Genomic DNA, 25,295 nt, shown 5'->3' with positions numbered 1-25,295 from the left:
CCAGCCCCGGGACTGACATGCTGCGAGGGCTATTACCCTGATACCCTCCAGTTCCGTGACCTCAGACAGCTCTACCCTCAGTGGGCCTTGAACTTCCCTGTCTGCACAAAAAGCAAAGCATGATCCATGACCCGTGGTCATCTGCCATGAAGAAAATGAAAGTGCGTGAGAGCCAGGTGATGTAGGGCCTTGAGTGTTGGTGTGAGGAGGCTGGACAGGACTTGGCAGAGGCCAGAGCCCTGAGCTGGGAGCTGGGAGTCCTGGGTTTGTTGGCCCCTTCACACCAACTCATTGCATGACCTTGGTAAAATTACCTCCCCTCTTTGTCTCTCTCATCAAAGGCCCGCTTCTAGTGGGCAGAGTGGATGGTCACTGACGTGAATTTGTCCATACGGTTCCCTCTGCTGTGAAAGCTCTGGCTGCTGTGTCTACCTCCTGATCATTCAATGGCTTGTTCAAATGCCACTTCATCAAAGGAGCCTTTCAGAAACTTCCACTCAAAAGTCATGGCTCAGAGATATTAAAATGATGGGAAATGATGGCATGAATCTACATTTGATGACATTTAAAAAAGTCCAAAATAGATTAAGTGAAAAAAAATACAGGAGACAGAATAAAAAGCATTAAAGGCATTTTTATCTATGTATGTGTGTTTATAGCTAGAAATGCATTTAAAAAAAGGTCTGGAGTATATCTATATCTATTTATCTATATATATATATAAAATGTTAACCAAGATAATCTCTGAGTCATGACAATTATGGTGATATTTATTTTTTGTTAATATTTTTCAAGGTTTTCTAAAGTATATGCGACAAGCGTGTTACTTTTATAAACAGACTTTAAGCTTCTTTCCAATTCTCTTTTAGCTCTGATCTTTAAAGGTTCCTTTATTTATTAAACTAAAGTATCATTTTCCCAGAAGAGCACCCTGCCTCCCACCTCTTCAGGAAGTGTAACTTCTCCAGACTGCAACCATGTGACAAGCAATGGGAGCTGCCCTCTTTCTGCAGATCTACCCCTAGTCCCTGTTGATTGGCCAGGGTGGGCACCTGATTCCAAGCTAAGCCAATCAGAGCTCTTCTCTGGGACTTTTAAATTTCACTGTGGTAAAAGTCATATAATCTATAAGAGTTAACAATTCAATTCAGTGTTGTACAACCACCGCCTCTATCTAGTCCCCAAACCCTTTTATCACCTCCAAAGGAAACCCTATACCAGTTAAGGAATTACTTCTGATTTCCCCTTTCCAATTCCCCTAACAACCACTAATCTTCATTCTGTCTACTGATTTTCCTCTTCTAGATATTTCACACAGATGGAGTCATATAATATGTGAAATTTTGTGACTGGATTCTTTCACTTGGCATATTAGTTTTGAGGTTCATCCACATTGTACCATGTATCAGAACTCCCTTCCTTTTAATGGCTGAGTACTATTCCATTGTACGTATTTACTACAATTTGTTTATCCATTCATCCCTTGAAGGCTATTTGGGCTGTTTCCACCTTTTGGCTACTGTAAATAGTGCTGCTACGAACATTCGTGTACAAATATATGCTTGAGTTCCTGCCTTTAGTTTTTTTGAGTATATAACTAGGGATGAAATTTCTAGGTCATATGGTAATTCTGTTTAACTTTTTGATTTCCACAGTGGCTGAACCATTTTACACTCCCATCCATGATATAGCCACAAAGTCTTCAGGATTTTTTAACTTGAACTGAGAAAGAGCAGCTCTGAGTCTCTTCCTGGTGAGTCTGAGGATGTGAAAATGACACCCACAGAAGGGAAAAGGTAGAAGATGGAAAGACTGCAAGTCATCCCCAAAGCTTCCCCCTGTCCCACCTCTGTTCTCATGGTTACACAAGCCCTGCCTGCACTGGCAGGTGGGTTTCTGTGCCCCCAAGTGTCCCGACAGATCCCCTCTTCTCAGTGCTGCGTTCAGAATCTTGATGTCTCAAGCTGTGTTTGAGGGTGCCCCAGACCCAGACCTCTACACAGGGAGCCACTGCATACCACCTTAACCCTGAAGCCAAACGGCTCAACCAAAGTCTCCTCTGCTTCTCCCCAGGTCTTCAGCCAAGAGCCCAGACAGACACTAAGGAAACGTGACCCTGGCTGGTCCTATAACGAGAGTCAGTGAAGAAGCCTGGTGGTAAGGGCAGGGCAGGTGGGAGGTGGATTAGAGGGGAGAAGAGGGCAGGGGTTCTCCTGAGGACACCGTGAAGCTGGGAAAACTGAAGGCAGGCTGGAGGCCAGATCGGGGGTGGGGGGGGGGTGCGAGGTGGGGGTGGTAGGAGGAGGAAAAGGTGGAAAGAAAAACCCAGCAGAATTGCCAATGTTTAGATGGCCTTTCACAGAGTAATTGAGACAGTGTGTCCATGGCCAAACATGAAGGTAATGTTTCTTCAGGTTCTAAGAGGAATAACTCTGATTTTGTTTTCTGGGTGGGGAAAAAGGATGAAGAGTGATGGGGAAAGGTGGTTTTGGAGGTAGCATCCATGCCATTCTGACCCCTTCATTCTCCAGAGTCTCAAATCTGTGATCTGGGAACAGAGCCCACCTGCTTGCTTTCCTAAATAGGATCTGGGATCACACGCTGGCCCCAGGAAGAGGGCCTCTGGGGTATGTCCTGCTGCTGCTGCTGCTGCTAAGTCACTTCAGTCGTGTCCGACTCTGTGCGACCCCATAGACGGCAGCCCACCAGGCTCCTCTGTCCCTGGGATTCTCCAGGCAAGAATACTGGAGTGGGTTGTGTATGTCCTAGTAGTGGACAATGGGAGAATGTTCTGGATGACTTGAGTGGTGTAGTATTTACGGGATGAGGGTAGGTCACAGGGGGAATCTTAGGTAAACTGTTGGTAGGAAAATGACTTTGTCACCGTTTTCTATAGAGAAAATGGAAAGGTAATCACTCTTTCCTCTTTCATGGTTAGTTGCATTTTTCTCTCTTTCTTCTTCTTTTTTAATATTTACTTATTTGGCTGTGTTGGGTCCTGGTTTGGTCATGTGGGATCTTTCATTGCTTTTTGTTTTCCACAGTTGCTGTGCTGTTTTACATTCCCATTCATAATATAGCCACAAAGTCTCCGAGACTTTTTAACTTGAGCCAAGAAAGAGGGCTCTGTAATTCTGGCTCAGTAATTGTGGCACATGGGCTTAGTTGCCCCTTGGCCTGTGGGATCTTAATTCTCCACCAGGGATCAGACCTCCGTCTCCTGCACTGGAAGGTAAATTCTTAACCACTGGATCACCAGGGAAGTCCCCTGCATTTTTCTTTTTAACTTCTGACAGTTGGAATGCATAAAACACAGAGACTTCACACAGGAGGCACTCACTGATGGCGGTACTGCTCCAGGTTGGTGGCCTAGAGACACAGGTCTTCTGCCCAATTCTATTCCATGTGTATCTTAGTTCACATGACACATGGGATGCCATAACAAAGCACCACAAACTGGGTGGCTTAAATGCCAGAAATGTATTATTGCCTCCCATTTCTGGAGGCCAGCAGTCTGAATCAAGGTGTCATCAGGGTTGATCGGGCTGAGGGCTGTGAAGGAGAATCTGCCCAGGTCTCTCTCTTGGCTCCTGGTGCTCTGCTGACAATCTCCTGGGTTCACTGTCTTGCAGATGCTTCACTCCAGTCTCTGCCTTCATCTTTACGTGGGGTGTTCCCTTTGTTTGCGTCTCTGTATCCAACTTCCCCTTTGTATAAGAACATTGGTCATACTGGGGTAGGTCCCATCCTACTGACCTAATTTTAACTTGAGAATCCCTATTAAGACGCCTTTTTCAAATTAGGTGACATTCTGAGGTACTGGGGGTTAGGGCTTCAACTTATCCTTTTGGAGGGATACCATTTGACTTATTGACAACAGGATAATCATCAAAAGGAAATAAAAGGCCCATCCACACCTCTGCAAATGGCACAATTTCGTTCCTTTTTATTCATGGCTGAGTAAAATTCCATGAATGTGGAATTCACTCCATGAATGTGGAATCCATATATGTGCCACACCTTCATCCATTCCTCTGTTCATGGACTTTTAGGTTGCTTTCATGTCCTTGCTATTGTAAATAAGGCTGCAATAAACACGGAGTGCATGTATCTTTTGGAATTATGGTTTTCTCTGGGTGTATGCCCGGGAGTGGGATTCCTGGGTCGTATGGTAGTTCTGTTAGTTTTTTAAGGAACATCCATACTGTTCTTCATATGAGAACCTATTGTATAGCACAGGGAACTCTACTGAGTGTTCTGTGGTGACCTAAATGGGAAAGAAATCCAAAAAAAGAGGAAATATGTATACCTATTGCTAATTCACTTTGCTACACAGCAGGAACTGACATAACCTTGTAAAACAACTATGCTCCAATAAAATTTTTCAAAAAGGAAATAAAAGTTTATGGTACATTTCTAATTGTATGAACTGTATTACAAAGAATATTCCTGACAAGAAATAATTTCCATTTTGTCTAAGTATCTCTGAGCACTAAATCCTCTGCTTACAATTGGCCCAGCAGGCCTGGTAATTGGAAGAATTTTCCACAGCCTAGTTTCTGGCCATTTAGATTTCAAATGGTTTCTCTTCTCTAAGACATATAGTTTTGTGGCCAGATATGGGGGGACATGTTCACATCACTGTGTGGGGTCTGAGCCTGTATATCTGGACAGGTGAATGGCCTCCATGGACAGAAAGAGGGTCCCAAAGACATTTCAATACCAACACAGCTGACTTAACTGTACATGGAAACTATACAGCCACTCGATGCAGACTAAATATTTCCCCAATTCACCTTCCCTTTAGCCAGACCCCCAAACGCCATAGCCATCCTGACATGAGGAAAATATGACAGCGAGGAAGGAGGTCAGAGTGGAGTCAGTGATCTCAACCCATTGTAGTTAAAATGACTTGTGCAAATTTCACAGAAGTACATGACCATGTGAACACATGGCCAGGGCCCCTCCTGGGGATTAGGGAAGGGCTCATGCCAGCAAGGGATTCTGAAGCTTATGCTGTACTAGTTTTATGGTCCATCTGCCTCAGAATGGGCACTCTCTCAGTCTTAAAGACATCCCATAAACATTTGTTTGAGAAAAATTTATTCACCTACTATGTGCCAGACCCCATGTCATATACAGATGAGCCAGAGACAGATAGACTGAGTGCAAATCAAGCATCTAGACATCGCGGTCTCCCCGAGGGGCCCAGCCCTGGAGACACTGGGTTTTCCCAGGCGTGAGTCATCAAATAAAGTAGAAAAACTAGCCTCATCTTCAGCTGGAAAGTGGGGCCCTTCCCTTTGAAAAGTGTGGTGAAAATTCCTGGGAGAAGAAGCCTTCTCCCAGATTTATCCTACCAAGATAATCTTGATGCTGGAGCGCCTTTAACAATCAGAGTTCCAGCTCAAAAGGAGAGGTTGTCCATTAAACCAAGAGTGTGGGAGTCAAATCCCCCCAACTCAGATCTCAGAGCCACACTACTCCCAGGAAACTGTCCCCTGCCTGGATCTCTGAACACAGGGGACTAGAACTTCAGCCTCTACATTCAACTTGCGGTCCGGCCCAGAACCTTCCTGCTTTGACCCAGGATGAGCAGAAAGTCATGACTCCCTGAACCAGTCCTGCTGGTAACTGACTGGTCTCAGCTGCCTGCCTTAGCCCCTGCCCAGGTTCACCCAGGACCCTGGCCCTCTAAATCATCTTGAACGGCACATACTTTGGGGCATCCCCCTCTCTGAGCCTCAGTCATATTTGAAGTAGGATGGCAATAGACTATTTACTCCCAGAGGGCCAGGTAGTTTGTCCTGTCCACCCCTGTAGCCTCAGGCCAATTGAGTGAATGGCACACAGTTGGTGCTCAATAAGTGTTCAAGTGAATGAATGGAATGAAGAGATCCTTGACTTCTGTGTGCAGGAGCTGTAGCCAGTACTTGTTCAGATGCAAGTGACAGACAGCACAAACTGGCACCAGGAAGACCATATGGGTTCACGTCACTCACGTCCAAGGGTGGTTCTAGCTTCAGGATTCATATGCTCAGAAGCTGTTATTATGGATCCATCTGCCTCCGCCTCTGCACTTTGCTTTCCTCTCTGTTAGGGTTAGCCCCAGGCAGGTCCAGGCTTACAGTCCTGCAGAAAAGAGACTATCTTCTTCTCAAAAATTAAATAAAAATCTAAGAATCAAGTCTTGCTGGACAGACTTGGATCCCTTGTCCATTCCTGTGGCAGGGGGACAGCTGATGCTCCGATGTCCTGGAGTTTACCTACCCTGGAGCCTGCCCCTGGAGTTTACCTACCAGTGAGGAAGAGTAGTTCTTCTTTTTTTTTAACTTAAAAAATTTTGAGGGGGAAGAGGTGCTGTGTTGGGTCTTAGTTGCCGCACACAGGGTCTTCACTGTGGCGCATGGGCTTCTTTCCAGCTGTGGCCCCGGGGCTTTTGAGCCCATGGGCTCTGTAGTTATGGTTCAGGGGCTTAGCTGTCCCATGGCACATGGGATCTTCGTTCCTCGATCAGAGATTGAACCTGAGTCCCCTGCACTGGAAGAAAGATTCTTAACTACTGGACCACCAAGGAAGTCATCTTTTAAAAAAAAATAAATGATTTTTTTTTTTTTTTTTTTTTTGAGGAGCAGTTGTGCAAAGGAAAATCTGGGTTCTGGCTCCAAGAGAGGGGAAAATGGCTTCAAGGCAGGCAGCAGGTGCCCACCACAGAACCCAACTGATGTCTGAACATTTGGGCAACTCTTTCCCTCTCTGAGCCTCAGTCTTTTTGTATGTCCTTCCTAGTGCTTTTGTGGGGGTCCAAATGAGACCCCACAAAACTAATAATAACTAACATTTATTGAGGCATCACTAGGCCCTGTGCTAAGTAAACCTTTTACACATTTACTTTAATATTTACAACAATCTATTTTACTGATGGTTGAGAGCTGTTCCAAGGCTTGTATGCTGTCACACAGCTAGCTAGCAAGGGTGGGGCTGGGGTTTAAATCAGTGCCCTCAAGCATGAAGCTATATATAAACTGTAAATAATTTTACAAGCATAAGGGATTATTAGTAATGGCCTGTACTGTTAATAATAGTAATTTTTTAAAAACCCTGAAAGGGAAATTCAAATAAATTCAAACAAATGTTTGTTTAGCACCTACTATGGGCTGATCACTCACCAGGGGCTCAGAAGGAGACACATAAATAACTGTGAAACAGGCAGGCTGTGATCTAATAAAGCCATAAACACGCCCCAGGGGAGTGTGGGGAGCAAGAGATTGACTCCACATGGGGAAGGGAGGGGTGTGGGGATCTGGAAAGGTCTCTTAGAAGAGGTGGGATTTGAAGCTGAGCTTTAAAGATGAAAGGACTTCAACAAAGGGAGGAAAGAGAAAATCAACTTTATAAGGGACCTGGAAGGATCTGAAGACCCAAAGCAGAGTTCCTGGATAAGAGTTAAGCATTTCTTTGCAAAATAACTTCACACCAGCAGGAGCATCAAAAAGTGATTGACTAAGTAGAGCGCAGCAGTTGCCATGGGAACAGAGGCAAGCCTTGTCCCTGTCATTAGTGAGCATTCCTGCCTTCGAGCTGTCTAGCCGAGGCCAGGAGGCAGCGGGGGCTGTGCTGTGCTGTCCCCAAAAAGAAAAAGCCCAGCAAGATTGCTGCCCTGAGAGGCTGACTCTTGTTTCACAGGGAAGCAGAGCTGACAGGTGACATCTGGGTCTGAGAAGATAGACGGCCAGGGGAAGCCTGTGCCTTGAAGGGCTTTGGGACATCCTGAAGCTACTGGAGCTGGCAGTGGGGCCTCAGAGACGGGGATTTGAGGGCAAGGAACAGGCCTGAGAACAGGCTTGCCAGGTGGGTCTCTTCCCCCCTCGAGGCCTGAGCCAGACCCACCTAGGATGCTGGTGTGAGGGAGCCTCCTAGAGTATGTATCTGCGACATTTCCAGGCCCATTCAGACCTCCCAGAGGTCTTGGGACGACCAGAGTATTCCAGTACACTGGGAGAGTTGGCGTTTAACCATATCAAGTGCAAAGGGAAAAACGGTAGTGAAGACACTATAGATGGACCTGATGTCTTTAACGGAGGGAGAATGGACAGCAGTCATTAGATTTTAGACCTAGCTTCAAATCCTGGCACTGACACTTCCCAGCTGTGTGACCCTGGGAGCAAAAGACTTGTGCTGTGCTGTGCTTAGTCACTCAGCCATGTCCGGCTCTTTGTGACCCCATGGACAGTAGCCTGCCAGGCTCTTCTGTCCATGGGATTCTCCAGGCAAGAATACCAGAGTGGGTTGCCATGCCCTCCTCCAGGGGATCTTCCCAACCCAGGGATAGAACCCAGGTCTTCTGTACTGCAGGAGAATTCTTTACTGTCTGAGCCACCCTTTCTTTACTTCTCAAGTTTCTCCATCTGTAAGATGATGGTAATAATTTTACCTACATCATAGGACTGCATGAGAATTGTGAGATAATGGATGTAAAGTGTCATGCATGGTACCAGGCACATAGTAGATGTTTAATAAATGCAAGCTATTATTATTATAACTTCTGAACTTCAAATTGGTAATCATTTAGGGTTTTTTCCCCCCAGGCAGAGTCTCCTTATAAATTTGTGCTAAAAGCCAGTTTCTCCAAGTAATACAATAGATGATGACAACTGAAATATGGTGATGGTACTCATTTACCTTCCATGTATCCAGTGACTATGATAAAGGAGGAAATCAAAGTTCTCCCCCTAAGTACTGGACCAAGGGGCTGGATTTTTTTTTCACTGCAGTCAGTGGGTAGCCATTGAATGTTTTGGAGGAGAGGAATGACTTGACTTAGAATGTGGATTTTTGTCCCTGAGGCTGTACACTTGTAGGAATAGACTCTAAATATAATGACAATAGAATCTAAGTATAGTAACAATAATAACAATAGCCATCCATTCTCAAGAGCTTATTATGCACCAGGCACTGTGCTAAGAGTTTCATTTGCCTTGTCTGTTATAATCCTGATAATAGCCTTATGAGGTGGGTACTATTATTATTTCCATTTTACACATAAGAAAATTGGGGTACTGAGAGGTTAACTCAGATAACTAAGTCACACAGCTAGCAAATGGCAGCGCTGGGCTGGAACACAGGCAATCTAGCTCTGGCTTCTTTCCTTTAACCCAAATGCTCTTGCCTTTCCTGAATCTGCAAGGAACGTGGAGCCCTGGGGTGGGAGGAGGGGGCTGCAGTGCTGGTGGGCAGCCTGGCATCCTCTGTTTCAGGAACCCCCCAATTTTACTGAGTCTCAGTGGCCCCCTGTTCTCTACCTGATTCTCTGAGACTTTACCTCTTTCTTTGAAAGTCCCATCTGGTGTGTGCATATGTGTGTGCACATGTGCTTATCTGTGTGTGTATGTGAGAGAAAGAAAAACTTCAGCTGATCAGTGAGGACAGAAGCCTCTGGACATCAAAGTGGGAGGAACCCCAGATAGACAGATGGATGGATGGGCTGGAGGCAGAACTGGGACCCGTTAGACTAATTTCTCCCCAGGCTGGCAGATGCCACGGCGGGAACTTCTGAGAAGGTGGAGAACAAGTCCTTTCATACGGCCTCCCTTTGAGCTGGCCTCGAGGTGGGGCCGGGGTCGGGTGGGTGGAGGGTGGGGAGTGTGTGGAGAGGCAAGGCCACAGCCGGGCTGGGCAAACAGATTGGGCAGCGACTGTGAGCACAGAGCGCCCATTGTGTACCCAGAGCCCTGCTTTCAATAATCTGCTCGGAAGAATGTTTCATTGAGCGCCAGAGAAAGGAGCCATTGAAATGCCCCAGGCTGGGGCCCCGTGAAGGGTTAAAAGCAAGGGGCTTTGGGTGTATGGGCTTTTGCCACTCCGGGCTCAGAGGTCTAACACAGGATCCTGACAGGCAAGGGGCGCTCAGTGAGACCACCGGGAGGTCCTAGAAGCAGGGGTTGGGGGAATGTGTCTCCCCCAGAAATGCTAAAGGGGGTGCCCTAGCATGAAGGAGGAAAGCACTTTTCCTCCCAGAACCATTTTGCCCCAATACAGTAATATCCAGCAAGAATTGGGTCTCAGCTGCCCCTCAGCCTGCCCACTGGGGAGACTGACTCACGTGGGCAGGCTGGACTCTAGCTGAACTCCTTACACACACACTTCACTGGGGCCCTGGCAATACATTTTCCTATGGCAGCCAGCTTGGCTTTCTTAGACACCTCTGACCTTACCGTTAATCACTAATGAATTATAGTTAATGATGCCCTAGTTGACAGCATAGGGGTTAAAGCAAGAACCAGTGGTCACTGAACAATGCAAACAAGGGCACCTATGGAATTTTCTCCTGTGGAGGTCTTTTCTCCTCAGTAGGAGGATTTAGTCTATCTATCAGAAACGGACCCTGGAGCGGAATTCCGTGCTCCCACCGGTGTGCTTCTTGGCCTAGTGCCATGAACCCTCTCAAGCTACAGAGGCTTATGGGGCTTGAAGAGCAGGGATCATAATGCTGGCATTTGAAAGTTGCAAGGAGGAGGCAGGAAGTGGATGAGCTGAACTGGCCCCTGGTTGCTGAGCCTGACCTCCTCACTCTGTAACTCCTCACAGCTGTGCGGCACCCTTATCACCATGGAACCACTACAGAAGGCGGTGCCTCCTGAGCCTACAACTTCCGGGAGGATCCTCTACAAACTGAAGCTGAGCTTACACCATGAACTTGTCATAGTAACCATTTTGGATGGGAAAAAATAGTTGATGTCTTCCCTAGCTTTCTTAAAAAGAGGATCCTAAACAGGATTGACACTCTGGAGGACAACCCATCATTACTTCTGTGCTTGGTTGTGATTTGGTGATGCCCTTGATTCTGTTTGGGTGGATATGGCTCTTTGTTTCTGCATCAAACAGCTCCAAACTCCCAGGCTTGTGGGATTTATCAGGCTGATTTTATGTGTATTCCTTTATTTCTCCTTAATGTTTTCACTATGAAACTGTATTACTATGAAACAGGCAGGTGCCTCTTGCACCTTCTTATGTATTCCCTCTGAGCTGCTCCCAATATACTTGGGCTGACAAATGAAATCATTAGCCTTGTAAGAATTGTGTGTGAAGTAAGAGTCAGCAGGCTTGGAGTGAGGAAGGCCTGAGGAGTTCTGCCCTAAGTTAAAGGATTGAACTCTGTGACATTTTTGTCTATCCAGAGGCCTTCTATGTTTTCTTTTAGATCCTTGATTTGGTCCAGCATAGACAAACTGAGTTCCAGAGGATGACAGCATGCATAATCTGTGCATAAGATCTTTGCCAAGGTCAATTAAATCAGAAGGAAATAATATCTGTACTGAGGTAATTTTAGTTCAAAGATGGCTAAACATAACATACACACCTACACACATGCACACATCCCCCCTACAGTAATACACACACATACCTACGCATATACACACACCCCTTCACAAATGCACACACACACACATACCATGCACAGCAATGAAAGACAAAGCCACAAAAAAAGACTCACCTGTTTTTCATCTTTATATCTTGACATCCTAAATTTTCTGGGGACAAAGGGTTAGAAGTATAACAATTTCAAATTGGAAAGAACTTCCAAAGTCCTTCAGTTTTGCTCCCCATTTTAGTTCAGGAATCTTTCCTATTACCTCCTGGACAGACAGGCACTTTTCCCCTCCTGTCGCGTGGTTCCAATAATGAGGAGCTCAGAGCTTTTTGAAGTCTGATTTTATCAATGGAAATCTCTGACACAAGTAACGCCACTACACCCCTGCCACATCTGATCTGCATTTCGTGTGCGGGTGTTAGGCTTCTGGTAGGGTTTTCATATAACTGTCCTTTGGGGTTGATGGGGGTAGGTGTGCTCCTATAGGAATGGGGGAGCAGATTTCCCCTGTGAATATTTCTGCTGTCAATCATCTTATCTTCTCAACTAGAAACTGCAAAGGCTGGTTTAGCTGGAGAGGGAACTTCTGTTTCTCTGAGTCCTACTTCTTGGGTCTGAACTTGAAACATCTTGGAGTTCTTGAGAGTCTACCTGGATGGGGGTAGGGCTGATAGACATTGTCCTAGGGAAGAGGGCAGGTAGGTGCATGGTAGAGAACACAAAGAGAAGAGTGAGCCACCTTCTGAAAGTGACATGACCTGGATTCACATTACTCTGTGTATTTAGCTCCCCACTTGTCATCCCTGAGCCTTTAGAAATATCTAGTTTCAATGTTGCACCCTGACCCAGTTGTATAATGGCATTAAAAGAAGAGTTTGAGGGTCAAGATTTATTTCTCTAGAATATCAGAGGCAAGGATGGAACCCGCTGAAGCCACTGTGGGTTTCAGTGATTACTAAGGGACTCTTAAAAGAAATGTGAATATTGGGGAACAAGAGTCCACCCACTCCTCTTCACATGGTGATTCACCCATCACTGCCATCCTTTTATTAAGCAAGCTGCCAGATTTCCTACAAAAGTAATCCCTTAAATTGGCCTGAAATCTGTTTTCCAGTAACTTGCACCCACAGGACTCAATCTTTTCTCTCAGAAGCACAGAGAACAATCATCAGAACCACTGACATTCATTGAGTGCTTACTGTGTGCTAGGCATTTACTAAGCACTGTGTTATATTGTGTTTATGTTATCATCCCATTTTACAGATGAAGAAATTGAGGCTGAGGGAGGCCAAGTAATTCACCCAAGGCCTAACCCCAAGTAAGTGTCAGGATTTGAACTCAAGCAGCGTGATATCAGAGTCCATGGTCTTGAACTCTCAGAAATTCTGCTTGTCTGTCCCTATGGCAACCCCACAGAGATCTGCAGCCTGTGAGCTGGCCTCCCTGGATCTGTATCTTCAAGGTTGCATCCCTATCCCATCCCCTTTGCTGTTTCTTCTTGTGCCATTTCTCAGGAGGAACCTGGTCAGTTCAGGAACCAAGAACCAGGTCTGGGACAAACAATGCAAAGAATGCAAAACCCAAGTCCATCTGACCTCCTGTGACCTGTCCCACTTTGACATCCTGGACAGCCTCAGGCTGAAGCCTCCGGAAGCACCATTTTAGCAGCATTCCCCTCAGGAGGCTGTATTTTTCCTGTCTGTCCTCAACATTTCTTCTGCTAGAACAACAGGCTCAGTTTTCCCTTCTGATAAATCTGGTCATCCTAAATATGGGGCTTTGAGCAAACAGGAGTGGCCAGCCCCACGCAGCCCTCATTTCGAAATGCAGATTCACTTTGGGCTGCTATTTTGGAGGTCTGGTTTCTTTCCCCACACACAGTGGTTTTAAAGAAAAGGGAAGGGATCACAGCAGAATATTGGCAGGGGAAAGATGCTGGGAGAGAAGACCCACCTGGGCAGTCTTTGTATGTCAAAGTTCCTAAAACACTGGCTCTTAAGGAACTCTGTGAAAAAGAAGGTCCTTGGTTACATAAAATTGGGAAATACAGTTTTTGGAGATCAGCATATTAAAGACTGAAGTTCCGGTAGTAAAAACGAAAAAAAAAAAAACCCAACACTAACTAGTTTTGTTTAATTCAGTTCTCCCATTAAAAAATACAGCCTCGTTAAAATCTGGAAAACAATGATGCAGAGTGGAAGTTGCAAACAGGCACCCGATGGCCTAAAATATTCCTGATACTTTTTTTTTTAAACTGATGGGAGCCAGTCCTTGAAGAGCTGGAAGTAGCTTCAGACAGCAGTATACAAATCTTTTCTTTCTCTTTTTAAAATAATTAATTAATTATTTCTGACTGTACTGGGTATTGCTGTTCCCAGATTTTCTTTAGTGGAAGTGAGCGGGTGCTACCTTTCTTTGAGGTGCCTGGGCTTCTCATTGTGGAGGCTTCTCTTCTTGCAGCTTGTGGGCTCTAGAGCACAGGCTCATTAGTTGAGGCACATGGGCTTAGTTTTCCTACAGCATGTGGGATCTTAGTTCCTGGGCAAGGAATTGAACCCATGTCCCCTGCATTGGCAGGCAGGCTCCCAACCACTGGACCACCAGGGCAGTCCCTCCCGATAGGTTTGATTTGGCCTGTACAGTGCTTTGATTTGGCTTTAAACGAGTTACTAGCTCTTAACAATCGGAATATTTCTCATAACAATCTAGATTTGGGTGTTCTTGGAAAATCAGATCTGGAAACACTGGTTCACATTCTTGCATAACGAAGGTCAGCTGGACTCAAGGCTGAGGTCCCTTGCCCCATGCGGCCCCTGCCTTCCTCTGGCAACACAGCAGCCTCTCTGCCTGACTCATGTGTGATACTTGCCTGGCCCAGGAGTCCCCCAGTCTTGCCTTCCCTGGTACAGAGATTTTCTTGAGTGGGTGTTGGCCTGGGTGACCCTCGAGGCCCATTCATCTGTGATACCCGTACTGATGGAGCTTCTGGAGCCTGAGGATAACGAGATGTGTACAACAGCTCCTGTCCTCTGGATACTAGCGCTGCCAGTCTAGCTGTCAACTGAAGAATGAGGAGGGGGAGAGGTTGAGGAGAGAGGTAAGCCTGCAAGGCCAGTACCTCGTTTCCTGGTTTCCAGACCCTGGTAAGTGGCAAAACCTTCCCTGTTCTCCACTGCTGTCTCTACTGCTACTTCAGACAGACACTGTGAGCCCCGGGGAAGAAGCCACCAATTTGTTTGTGATTTAGACGAGTTTTCGGCCATGTCCAGGCCTCAGTGTCTCCAGTGGTGGAATGACCGGGTTGGAATAGAAAATGACGCGCATCCCATCCAGGACTGGCGCTCAGATAAGCTAAGACTCCATGATCGAGGAATGTCTGACCAGGCCATTCCAGAGCTATTCCATCGAATTCCAAGCAGCCCCCCTCCCTCCTTTCCCCAGTCTGGGCCAGGGCGGAGGCTGGAGCCAGAGGGCCTAGCCTGCCTGGGCTTCCCGCCCGGGGGCGGAGCCGCCGCTGGACGCCCCGCCCCTCCACCTGGGGCTCGGCCCCGGCAGATGTTACAACTTTTTCTCATTCTCTCCCGCGGTGTCCCCCACAGACCCGCCCAACCCGTGCCTCCCTCCCCTTCTCCTCTGGGGTCCTGCCCACCTCCCTAAGGGGAGCCGACAGTTCTCCCGACTCCGGGCGGGGCGAGAGGCCGGGCCGGGGGCTGGAGGGTCGGGAGGAGGAGAAAGGGAAAGCAGAGGCGAGAGAAATTAGGAGGCGGGAGAAATCAAGGGCTAGAACGAAGAGGGAAGTCAGAGGATGGTCGAGAGCACTTTTTGGAAGCCGCCACACCGTGTCTCAGGCTGGCCTGGCTGAACTAGGGGAGAGGGACAGGAGCGGCGCAGGGCGGGCGCTGGGGCGGCGGGAGGCTGCTGGTCGCGGGCCTGACCTCCTCAGAGCGCCCCGCTGCGGCCGCGCAGGTTCGGCCTCATCGTCCAGCCAGTCCCGGACCGGCCGCTGGGTCGCCCCCCGGGGACGCTGAGCGCTCTAGCAGCGTCTGGGCCAGCCGGCCGGCGGGCGTGCGGGCCGTGCGCCCTGGGCGCGCGAGACGGTGAGGCCCTGGGAGCCCTGCGCGCCGGGACGCACGGGCCGGCATGGCGATGCACGCCCTCACCGGCTTCTCTCTGGTCAGCCTGCTCGGCTTCGGCTACCTGTCCTGGGACTGGGCCAAGCCGAGCTTGGTGGCCGACGCGCCCGCGGAGGCCGGCGTGGAGCACCCCTCGGCTGCTCCACCGCAGCCTCCCCACATCATATTCATCCTCACAGACGACCAGGGCTACCACGACGTGGGCTACCATGGCTCAGATATTGAAACCCCCACACTGGACCGCCTGGCAGCCGAGGGTGTCAAGTTGGAGAATTATTATATCCAGCCCATCTGCACGCCTTCACGGAGCCAACTTCTCACCGGCAGGTAAGCATGACCCAAGCCATTGATGCTGGTCCAAGCCCCAAATAAACCCAGCTGTAGGTTTCACTTGTGCTGACATTAACCCCACTGGGAAAGCCCCGGCTCATAGCCAATTCCGTCTCCAGTTGACTGTGTGATTATTAGTAAAGACCTTTGCCCTTTCCGGGCCTCGGTTTCCCTACCTGTACACTGAATGGGTTGAATCATCTTTGGGGATCTTCTCCCTCTGATGTTCTAGGACATTCAGACTCCACACCATGTGAAGGAGACATCTGATCATCTCTTCATTAGAGGAACATGGAAGCCTCTGACACCTAGGTTTGAATGTTGCTTCTATTAATATTTACATACACTGAGGCCCTAAGCAGGGTATGTAACTTCTCTAAGCCTCAGTTTTCTTGTCCATAAAATGGGGTGAAGAACAGATTTTAATCTTGGAAAAGAGTGGTGAGGATGGAACCAGTTGCATATAGTCTTCTTGGTTATCCATAAATGGCAGCCTATGATACTGAAAGGATTAGGGCATCCAAACTGTTTAATGATGACATTGGGAGGAAGCCAGGGAGTGGATAGGTAGAGGAGAAAGGCACACACAGGATGCCTGACCTGTGTAGCCTTAGGCTAGCTACTTCATCTCTCAAAGCCTCTGTTTTTTCATCTGCAAAATCCTCCCGAGTTGGCTGGGAGCCCCAAGGAGACGTGCTGCTTTCTCCGTAAGGAGTTGTCCACAGGCAAGGTGGTAGGATTACAGGATTAATAGAGCAGGGAAACAGGAGGTGGGTGTGTGGAAGGCAAACTCTGGCCACTTAGGAGAAAATCCTTTGGCAAGGCTGAAGCTAATCCTCCTTGGATGGGGTCCAAGGCGTGCTTTCTCCCAAATTCCATCCAGAAGCCACTAGCGTGATCTCAGAAACCAGAGCCATAGTCTTCCTGTTTCCTGGATGGGAGAAACTGAGTCACAGAATCAGGGAGGGCCAACCTCTGCCTGTGCCCAGCTTCGGGATGGGTAGGAGAGAAGGCTGAGAAGCCAGGTGCTTAGAGGGGCCCTGGAGCTGGGAATCAAATAGGTGCCTTTTCTTTCTTCAATCTGGCACTTCAGCTCTAGGAACTGAGAGAGAACCGGAAAGAGGAAGGGGCGCGAGTGTATGAGTTGAGGGTGAGGGCCAACAGTAAAGACCAAATGTTAGCCAGCCTCCAGAAGAGGGAGGAGGAATCTGCATTCCCAAGAGTGGTGCGCAAGTTAGCATTTCTCTCTGAGAGGTGACTTTTGGTTTAAGCAGGGGAATGAGCAGCATGCAGGGCAGCGTTCCAGCCCTGCCACCTCCCCACCCCCCCCCCCCCCATCTGCAGGGTTAGCTGAGCATGGCCGGGCAGCGTCTGCCCTCTGCCCCCTGCAGCTAGCTGGCTCCATCTGACTGATGCTGACTACTCTCATTAGTGTTTGTTAGTGCATCCAGTCATGTTTGGTAAAGCTGGGGAGAGCCAGTTTCCCATGTTACTCACTTGCAGACAGACTACAGTGACTCTTAGCTGGCCCACCCACTTTACCAAGCAGGGTTCTATGGTGTCCAGCCCCTGCAAAAAAGAGGCCTGCTGCCACTTGGGGCCCTTGGGTACTTGTTTCAAATCTAATTGTTCATTAGCTTGACCCAGGGTCTGCAGAGGCCACATCACTGAGAGATTTTGAGTGTGAGTTACAGAGACCTGCGCTCAAAGCTCAGCGCTCCTGCTTGCCAGCCATCTTGAACTTGGGCCTGTTGCCGCACTCTTGGGAGCCTCAGTTTTATCATCAGTGGAATGGAGGTAATAACAGTCTTCACTGTAGGTTACTTAGGTAAAGTAAGTGAAATAGTGTGTGCAGCCTATAGTGTTAAAAATGGCAGTCATAGCTAATGATAGCTAACAACCAAAACAGCTTTAAGATAAGGAAACCAAAACAGAAAAATGCACCCCGGTCCCCGGCTTAAAGGTATCAGGAATTTAGGTCATGACTGGCTTAACTTGGATGCCTGGGAGTGAGAAAAAGGTGTGGGGTTCTAATACACTTGTGAAGTTCCAGGCTTCTTACTTAGTCTGGGACTTGTAAGCTTGAGTGAAGGCAACACTCTGAGCTTATAACATGGGCGCCTTGACCACAGAGGAAGAAATGGGATAGAAATGAAAAAATGGGGAATGAAGAGTTCTGCTCACGGTTTGCTCCTGCCTCAGGGCATTAGTCTGTGTGAGTGACCTGGATCTCGGAGTCACATAAACTTGCAGGCAGGCACCTGAGAACTGGTCTCATAACATTTGGGAGCTGGAAGGTTTTTATATGGGTCCCATTCCAACAAGCTCACTCCTCACATGAGCTAACTGGGGCCTCCATGGGGGAAAGAAGTGGCCATCTAATTTACCAGAAAAGGGTCTGTGTTTGGGCACTCTGATTGGCTTTATGTTTAAGTCCTGGCTCTGCTCCTGACCACTGAGTGAACTTAAGCGAAGTCTTTCCCTTCCTCGGAACCTTAATTTCTTTTTGAGTTGAGATGAATAAATTAGAAAATGATTTGAGTCCCTTCTGGTTCTAAAATCCTTTGAGTGTCATTCTTCATTCATTCGTTTCATAAGTAATTGAGTGTCCTTGAAACATCTCTGGAGCACTAGGAATACAAAGAGGAGTAAGGGGCAGTCTCATTAAATATCAGTGGGCCCAAGAACATGTATGTACAGCCAAGTAGAATACTATGGCCAAGTTGGACCAGTGAAGGTTTGTACTAAATGCTGTGAGAACCCAGAAGCAAAAGTGGCTCATTCTTTGAGTGAGAAACTTTATAGTGATGGTAACATTTGAGCTGGGCTTTTAAGAGTGAATAGGAGTTTTCTTAGGAGAGTAGGACTTGCTCTAGACCCCATGACAAGTTAGTGGCTTAGAATGTAGGGACTCTGAAATCTGGAGTCAAACTGTTGGGGATACAAATCCCAATTCTAATTACTAATTGTGTGGCTCGCTGGTTAAATGATTTAATTTACTGAGCCTCTGATTTCTTATTTGGGAGATGGGAATAATAATAACAACAGGCACCCCCTAGGTTAAAGTGAGGATTTAGTGAGATAATTCCTATAAAGGGTGTAGCGCCACAATACTGAGCATACAAGTGCTTGGCATCAGCCTTTGTTTTTGTTGTTGTCATGATTAGCCTGGGTTCAGCTCAACTCCCCAACTTCCTAGCTGTGTGATACTGCTTGAGTGGCTTAACCACTCTGGGCTCTAACCTCCTCATCTGTAAGATGATAAATACCTGTTCAGTTGACTTTGAGGGTCCACTGAGCTAATGCATTTGAAGTGCTGGGCACATTTGATAACACCTACTGGGCTCCCCTGGTAGCTCAGCTGGTGAAGAATCCGCCTGCAATGCAGGAGACCATGGTTCAATTTCTGGGTTGGGAAGGTCCCCTGGAGAAGGGATAGGCTACCCATTCCAGTATTGTTGGGCTTCTCTGCTGGCTCGGTTGGTAAAGAATCCACCTGCAATGCAAGAGACCTGGGTTCAATCCCTGGGTTGGGAAGATCCCCTGGAGGAGGGCATGGCAACCCATTCTGGTATTCTTGCCTGGAGAGTCCCCATGGACAGAGGAGCCTGGCAGGCTACAGTCCATGTGGTTGCAAAGAGTCAGACATGACTGAGTGACTAAGCACAGCCCTGGACTGGTTCCTTTACTTTTCTCGCTGGTAGTGCTGGGACTTGAGCCCACCTCAGAGTGAATGTAGGGGGTTGGGGAGCCAGGACCGTGGTTTCTGCCTCACCAGTGATTTCTGTGTCCTCCCCTCTTCCCGCCAGATACCAGATCCACACAGGACTTCAGCACTCCATCATCCGCCCTCGGCAGCCCAACTGCCTGCCCCTGGACCAGGTGACACTGCCCCAGAAGCTTCAAGAGCTGGGCTACTCTACCCATATGGTGGGCAAGTGGCACCTGGGCTTCTACCGGAAAGAATGCCTGCCCACACGCCGGGGCTTTGACACCTTCCTGGGCTCACTCACAGGCAACGTGGACTACTATACCTATGACAACTGCGATGGCCCGGGGGTGTGCGGCTTCGACCTGCACGAGGGTGAGAATGTGGCCTGGGGGCTCAGTGGCCAGTACTCCACTCTGCTCTACGCCCAGCGCGTCAGCCACATCCTAGCCAGCCACAGCCCCCGGCAGCCCCTCTTCCTCTATGTGGCCTTCCAGGCGGTCCACACGCCTCTGCAGTCCCCACGCGAGTACCTGTACCGCTACCGCACCATGGGCAACGTGGCGCGGAGGAAGTATGCGGCCATGGTGACCTGCATGGATGAGGCCGTGCGCAACATCACCTGGGCCCTCAAGCGCCATGGTTTCTACAACAACAGTGTCATCATCTTCTCTAGTGACAACGGCGGCCAGACCTTCTCCGGGGGCAGCAACTGGCCGCTGAGAGGACGCAAGGGCACTTACTGGGAAGGGGGTGTGCGGGGCCTGGGCTTTGTCCACAGCCCCCTGCTCAAGAGAAAGCGACGGACAAGCCGGGCACTGGTACACATCACTGACTGGTACCCGACCCTGGTGGCTCTGGCAGGGGGCACTGCCTCGGCGGCTGATGGGCTGGACGGTTATGACGTGTGGCCAGCCATCAGTGAGGGCCGGGCCTCACCGCGTACGGAGATTCTGCACAATATTGACCCACTCTACAACCATGCCCGGCACGGCTCCCTGGAGGGCGGCTTCGGCATCTGGAATACCGCTGTGCAGGCCGCCATCCGCGTGGGTGAGTGGAAGCTGCTGACAGGAGACCCTGGCTATGGCGACTGGATCCCACCCCAGACGCTGGCTGCCTTCCCTGGCAGTTGGTGGAACTTGGAACGGATGGCCAGTGCCCGCCAGGCCGTGTGGCTATTCAACATCAGTGCTGACCCCTACGAACGGGAGGACCTCGCTGGCCAGCGGCCAGATGTGGTCCGAGCCCTGCTGGCCCGCCTGGTGGACTATAACCGCACAGCTATCCCTGTGCGATACCCAGCTGAGAATCCCCGGGCCCACCCTGACTTTAATGGGGGTGCATGGGGGCCTTGGGCCAGTGATGAGGAAGAAGATGAAGAGGAGGAGGAAGGCAGGGCTCGAAGCCAGTCCAGGGGGCGACGCAAGAAAAAATGCAAGATTTGCAAGCTGAGATCCTTTTTCCGTAAACTCAACACCAGACTGATGTCCCATCGGATCTGATGGGCGGGGCTGAGATACTTCCCCACGCAAGCTGGCCCTGTTCCTCAGCAGGGAGGGCCTCCCGTTCAAGTTCTCCTCTTCAGGGAAATGGGGGCCATAGAGTGTCTCAGTTGAAGGGTGGGTAGCTTGGTTTGGGGCTTGGGGGAGAATAAACAAGACTGGGATGCCTGGGGTCCCAGTCCTGCCTCTCTGTTGACTTGCTCTGTGACCTTAGGTGACCTGCAAGAGCTCTTTGAGCCTCATTTTCCTCATTTGGAGAATGAGCTCTGATGCTGTGGATTGGGTGCCTGGGACCACGGTGAAGTTCCCACCAACTTTGTCACTGCCTAGCTCACTTAAGGCCTCGCTCTTGAACCCTGGACCTTTGTGGTACTTCCTGGGTGAAGTGCCCAACATCACCTGGGCCCTCAAGCGCCATGGTTTCTACATGGAAGTCTCCAGGCCTGGACCCGAGCCAAGGCATTATGATCTGACCTCTGTCTGAGGCCATCCCCTGAGTGCTGAGGTTGGAGGTGCAGGGACCTGGGACCTTCCTGGATCCTCATGAAGCCTGGGCCAGTCCTGGGGACAGACTGGTTGTGGTGAGCTCCCCTTCCAGGGAGGAAAGGGGAGGACTGGGCCTGCCTGTTGGCTGCTGCAGGATCAAAAGTAGTGGAAATAGCTGTGTAAAGAAAGAGCCCTGCACCAACCAGCAGAACATTTGGGTTCTGCTCTGACCTTGGGCCCAGTCCTCTTCCCTGGGCCTCAAATTCCACACCTGCACAAGGGGATGCTAGCCCTGGCTCTGCCTACCTCACAGGCCTGTAGAGAACCGGCCACAGTCATGGTTGTAGAGGAACCCGTGAACTTGATTAAAACGCAGGAACACAGAAGCAAGGGCTGCAGTGCTGTTGTGAGCTTGTGTGCGTGTGTGCACGTGCGTCCTGGGCCAGGTGTGAGCTCACCGTTGGTCCTGGGTATGGTCCAGGGGACAGGACATGTGGGTTCTTGCCCAGTCCTGCCCCAGCTCCTCTGTGTGGCCTCGGGCCCCCTCTGGGCCTCACTGTCCCTCTGCACAGTGAATGAACTAAGAACCCTCCCCCTAGATGTTCTGGGCACTGCTGGGCGTGTGTGTATGTTAGGGGACACAGGCTGGGTGGTGGGGAGGAGGGCGTGGGAGTTTCAGGGCTCGATGGCTGGGTAGCGGCCTCTATCCGCACACCGCGTTCTGCATATCTCCCTTCAGCTTCCAGTCCGTGCAGCGTGTGTAGGCGAAAGCCCTGCTGTGAATTTTGAAAATAGTTATTTTTGTCTCTGGCAAAGGAGGCCTGTTAGGACTCGTCAGCATGTGGATGAGCGGGACGGGTGGGGTGGGGTGGGGTGGGTGCAATACAGTGAGGGGGGTTCAAGACTTGGTGACCCAGCGGCAGTCCTACCGCAGAGTGTGGCTGAGCCCAGGAGTGAAGGACTGGCTGGGGCTGCACAGTGGAGGTGACCTCCATGTTCTGGGCCCCTTCCCCCCAACCCTGCTCTCGTTTCCCTATTCTGGCTTCACTCAGCCAGAACCCTTTGCTGTCTCCAGAATGTCAATGCCTGGGTCGTGATGAGCCAGGGGCTACGAATAGCTGAGGCCTCTGGGTTCCAGCTACCCTCAGCATTTCCACCTGCTCTGGAGGGGAACTCTGCAGTCCCAGATCCCGCATACCCCAGGGCTGGCTCATCTATGGTCTTCCACTTACCTGAGATATCGCAGCTCTGCAGAAACCCTTGTCCCAGTTGTGCGGGCTGGGCCCTTCCAGAATGGTATGGAGCCTGGGCTCCTCTGCCGCCCCAGACTCACACCAGCTGAGCAGAGGCCTCTCTTGTGTGTGCTGAGTTGGCTCTGTCTGAGCAGCCCCGCCTCCAGCTTCAACCAGCCCTACTTCTCTGCCTTTGGGGGCCACAAGTGCAGGACCATAAAAGACCTATTTCTGCTTGTTCCTAGGCACCAAGGCATCCCCTCTGTGGCTCACTGGGCCCTAAACATGGAGAGCCCACCTGGGACAGAGGGCTTGGGGCTGGTGCCCGCTCCTGCTGCTCTAAGAAGGAGGCCCAGTCTTATCTTCAACCCAGCCTAGAGCTCATTGGCCTCAGTCTGCTGCCCAACCCAGAAACCAGCAAAGAGGCCAGGAGCCCCACTCAAGTTCAGCCTGTGACCCTGTCCATGGCCCAGCAGACCCCAAGCCTACCTAACCAGGGTGCTGGTAGCTGGCTGGGGCCTAGGACTGGTGGAGGGTCTCAGGATAAGGAGCAACTCAGGGCTCAGGGCAATGTAATGAGAGGCTCAGCCTGCTTGCCGTGGTTTCTGCTCTGCCCAGCGAGGAGCATGTTGTCCAGTCCCATTCCTCCCACTGCCTGTGGCTCCTATCTTCCCCTGCAGCCAGGGCACCTGGGTCTGGACTGTGTCGGGCCTCTGAATGGCATTCCCAGGCAGATGCTTGCAGCATCTATGGCGGGGAGGGGTAGAAGGGTGGGCAGACCAGAGGCAGTTATGGCCACTGGTCCTAGATCTGGGGGGAGTGGGGCCCAGAGATGCCAGACAGTTCCCCTCTTTTCATCTTGACTGGACTGAACAGCCACAGATCTGCCAGTCAGATAGGTTAGAGCCAAGGGCAGTGCTGTCTGAGCTGCACCCTGTCTGTGGCATCCTGGGCAGGGATGACCAGGCCCCTGGGAGCCAGAAGAGAGCCCAAACCTGGCTGGAGAAGCAGGGCTCTGGGCACGTCCCCTGCTGGGCCTTGGCACCATGTCCTCCTTTCTGTTGGTGCCTGTTGGGCACCCGGGACCTAGGCAAGTAGCCCTGACTGCAGGAAAGAGGAGGGCAGAGGAGGATAAGGGAAGGAGCACTGTGGTGGGAGTCAGGTGTTCTGGATTATCATCTGACAGCCCCTGATTTAGGTGACTGCCTGAGGGCAGCTTCCTCTCTCTGGGCCTTAGTCTCCAGTCCGTAAGGGGATGGGGCTGACTCTGGGCCTGTCCAGTCCTAGCGGAGTCCTACAAACAGGGCAGGGGTGCTGAAGTCAAACAGATCCTCGACTAGTAGGTCTTGCCACATCTCTGCAAAGCAGGCGATGATTGTACCAATCTCACGGACATTTGTTGTGAGGTATAAAAATAGTGCAATATGTAAAGTGCTTAGCACAGGGCTTGGCTCTAAAGTGGAAAGAACTATTTTTCATGTCCTTGGAGTCAGTGAAGGAACATCTTGTCTTTACATTTCTCAGGAAGGAACGGAGGTCTCAGTGGGAAAGAGGAACTGCCATAAGCGCTCGCTGCCAACGGCAGGACTTGAACTTGGGTCCTCAAGCCGCAGGTTGTGCTGTGCAAACCTGGGCCCGGTAGCTTCCAGTCCCCTTCCTCCCACTGCCCTCTGTCTTGTCTTGTCCCACTTCCTCCCCTTGTCCTCTGTCTCTTGGTTTCCTGCTTCCGTCTCCCCTTCAAGGAGTGCCACCTCTGTGGGACACCTCAAGGCACAGGGCCTGACCCCCACCTCCTCTCCCTTCTGAGTGCGAGCCTGGCATTACTCACTGCAGTTAACTAACCAGATCACTCTCCACCCAGACCCTCTGTAGGCTCATTGCTCTCTTGGCCCACTTTCCACTGATTCTGCCCCCATGCTCACTGCCCTTAATGGGACAGGCCTCACGGGGACCGTGTGGATGGCACGTTTTCTATGATGCCTGCCCAGGCCCTGCAGGACCCTGAGGCACTCGGGCATGTGCATGTGAGCTCGTGTAGGGGCTCTGGAAGGTGGCACGTGAGTCGGCTGTCACCCACTGCAGTGACCCAGGAATTTGGCCCTGCTCCCCGTTTGTCCCTCCCCAGGTCCATGGCGTACAGCCTGTGTTCCTGTTCCCTGTCCTAGGGTGTAGGAGCCAAGCTCAGCACCCTCCAGGGCATCCACCCCTGGCCACCAGGCTGTGACAGGCAGGCCTGCTCTTGTGTACTGCATGCAAGTTGCAGCTGGGGGGCGGGGGGCGCGCACATGCGGGCTCTCCTGCTTGCCGCTTCCCTGGGGAGTGGGGAGTCTGGCAGAAACAGTCCCCCTGATGCAATCAGGGTCTTGTGCGCTCAGCACCACGCAGGCAGGGCTGGCTCCTCGCTGTCCGCCACCACTGGGCACAGCTACCAGCCTCCCGGGCACAGGGGAAGCAGTGAATTAACAGTTGTGCCTCCTCGGCGGGGTGGCAGTTACAGTCAGGATGGGGGTTGCCTGTCTGCGGCAGTGC

At 50.3% G+C, this 25,295-nt stretch overlaps 1 protein-coding gene across 1 annotated transcript; it reads left to right on the top strand.

Annotated features, from left to right (window-relative positions):
* Positions 1 to 14,970: 14,970 nt before the first annotated feature.
* ARSI (arylsulfatase family member I) lies at positions 14,971 to 21,920 on the top strand. Its single transcript, XM_020885127.2, has 2 exons — positions 14,971 to 15,831; positions 19,644 to 21,920. Exons 1-2 carry the CDS (start codon positions 15,512 to 15,514, stop codon positions 21,046 to 21,048), a joined length of 1,725 nt encoding a protein of 574 aa, XP_020740786.2. The 5' UTR covers positions 14,971 to 15,511; the 3' UTR covers positions 21,049 to 21,920.
* The last annotated feature ends 3,375 nt before the right edge of the window (positions 21,921 to 25,295 follow it).

The sequence above is a fragment of the Odocoileus virginianus genome, chromosome 3, assembly GCF_023699985.2.
Source record: "Odocoileus virginianus isolate 20LAN1187 ecotype Illinois chromosome 3, Ovbor_1.2, whole genome shotgun sequence".
In the NCBI taxonomy this organism is placed as follows: Eukaryota; Metazoa; Chordata; class Mammalia; order Artiodactyla; family Cervidae; genus Odocoileus; species Odocoileus virginianus.
Note: the sequence above shows the minus strand (reverse complement) of the source record. Positions and strands in the feature narration are given on the sequence as shown.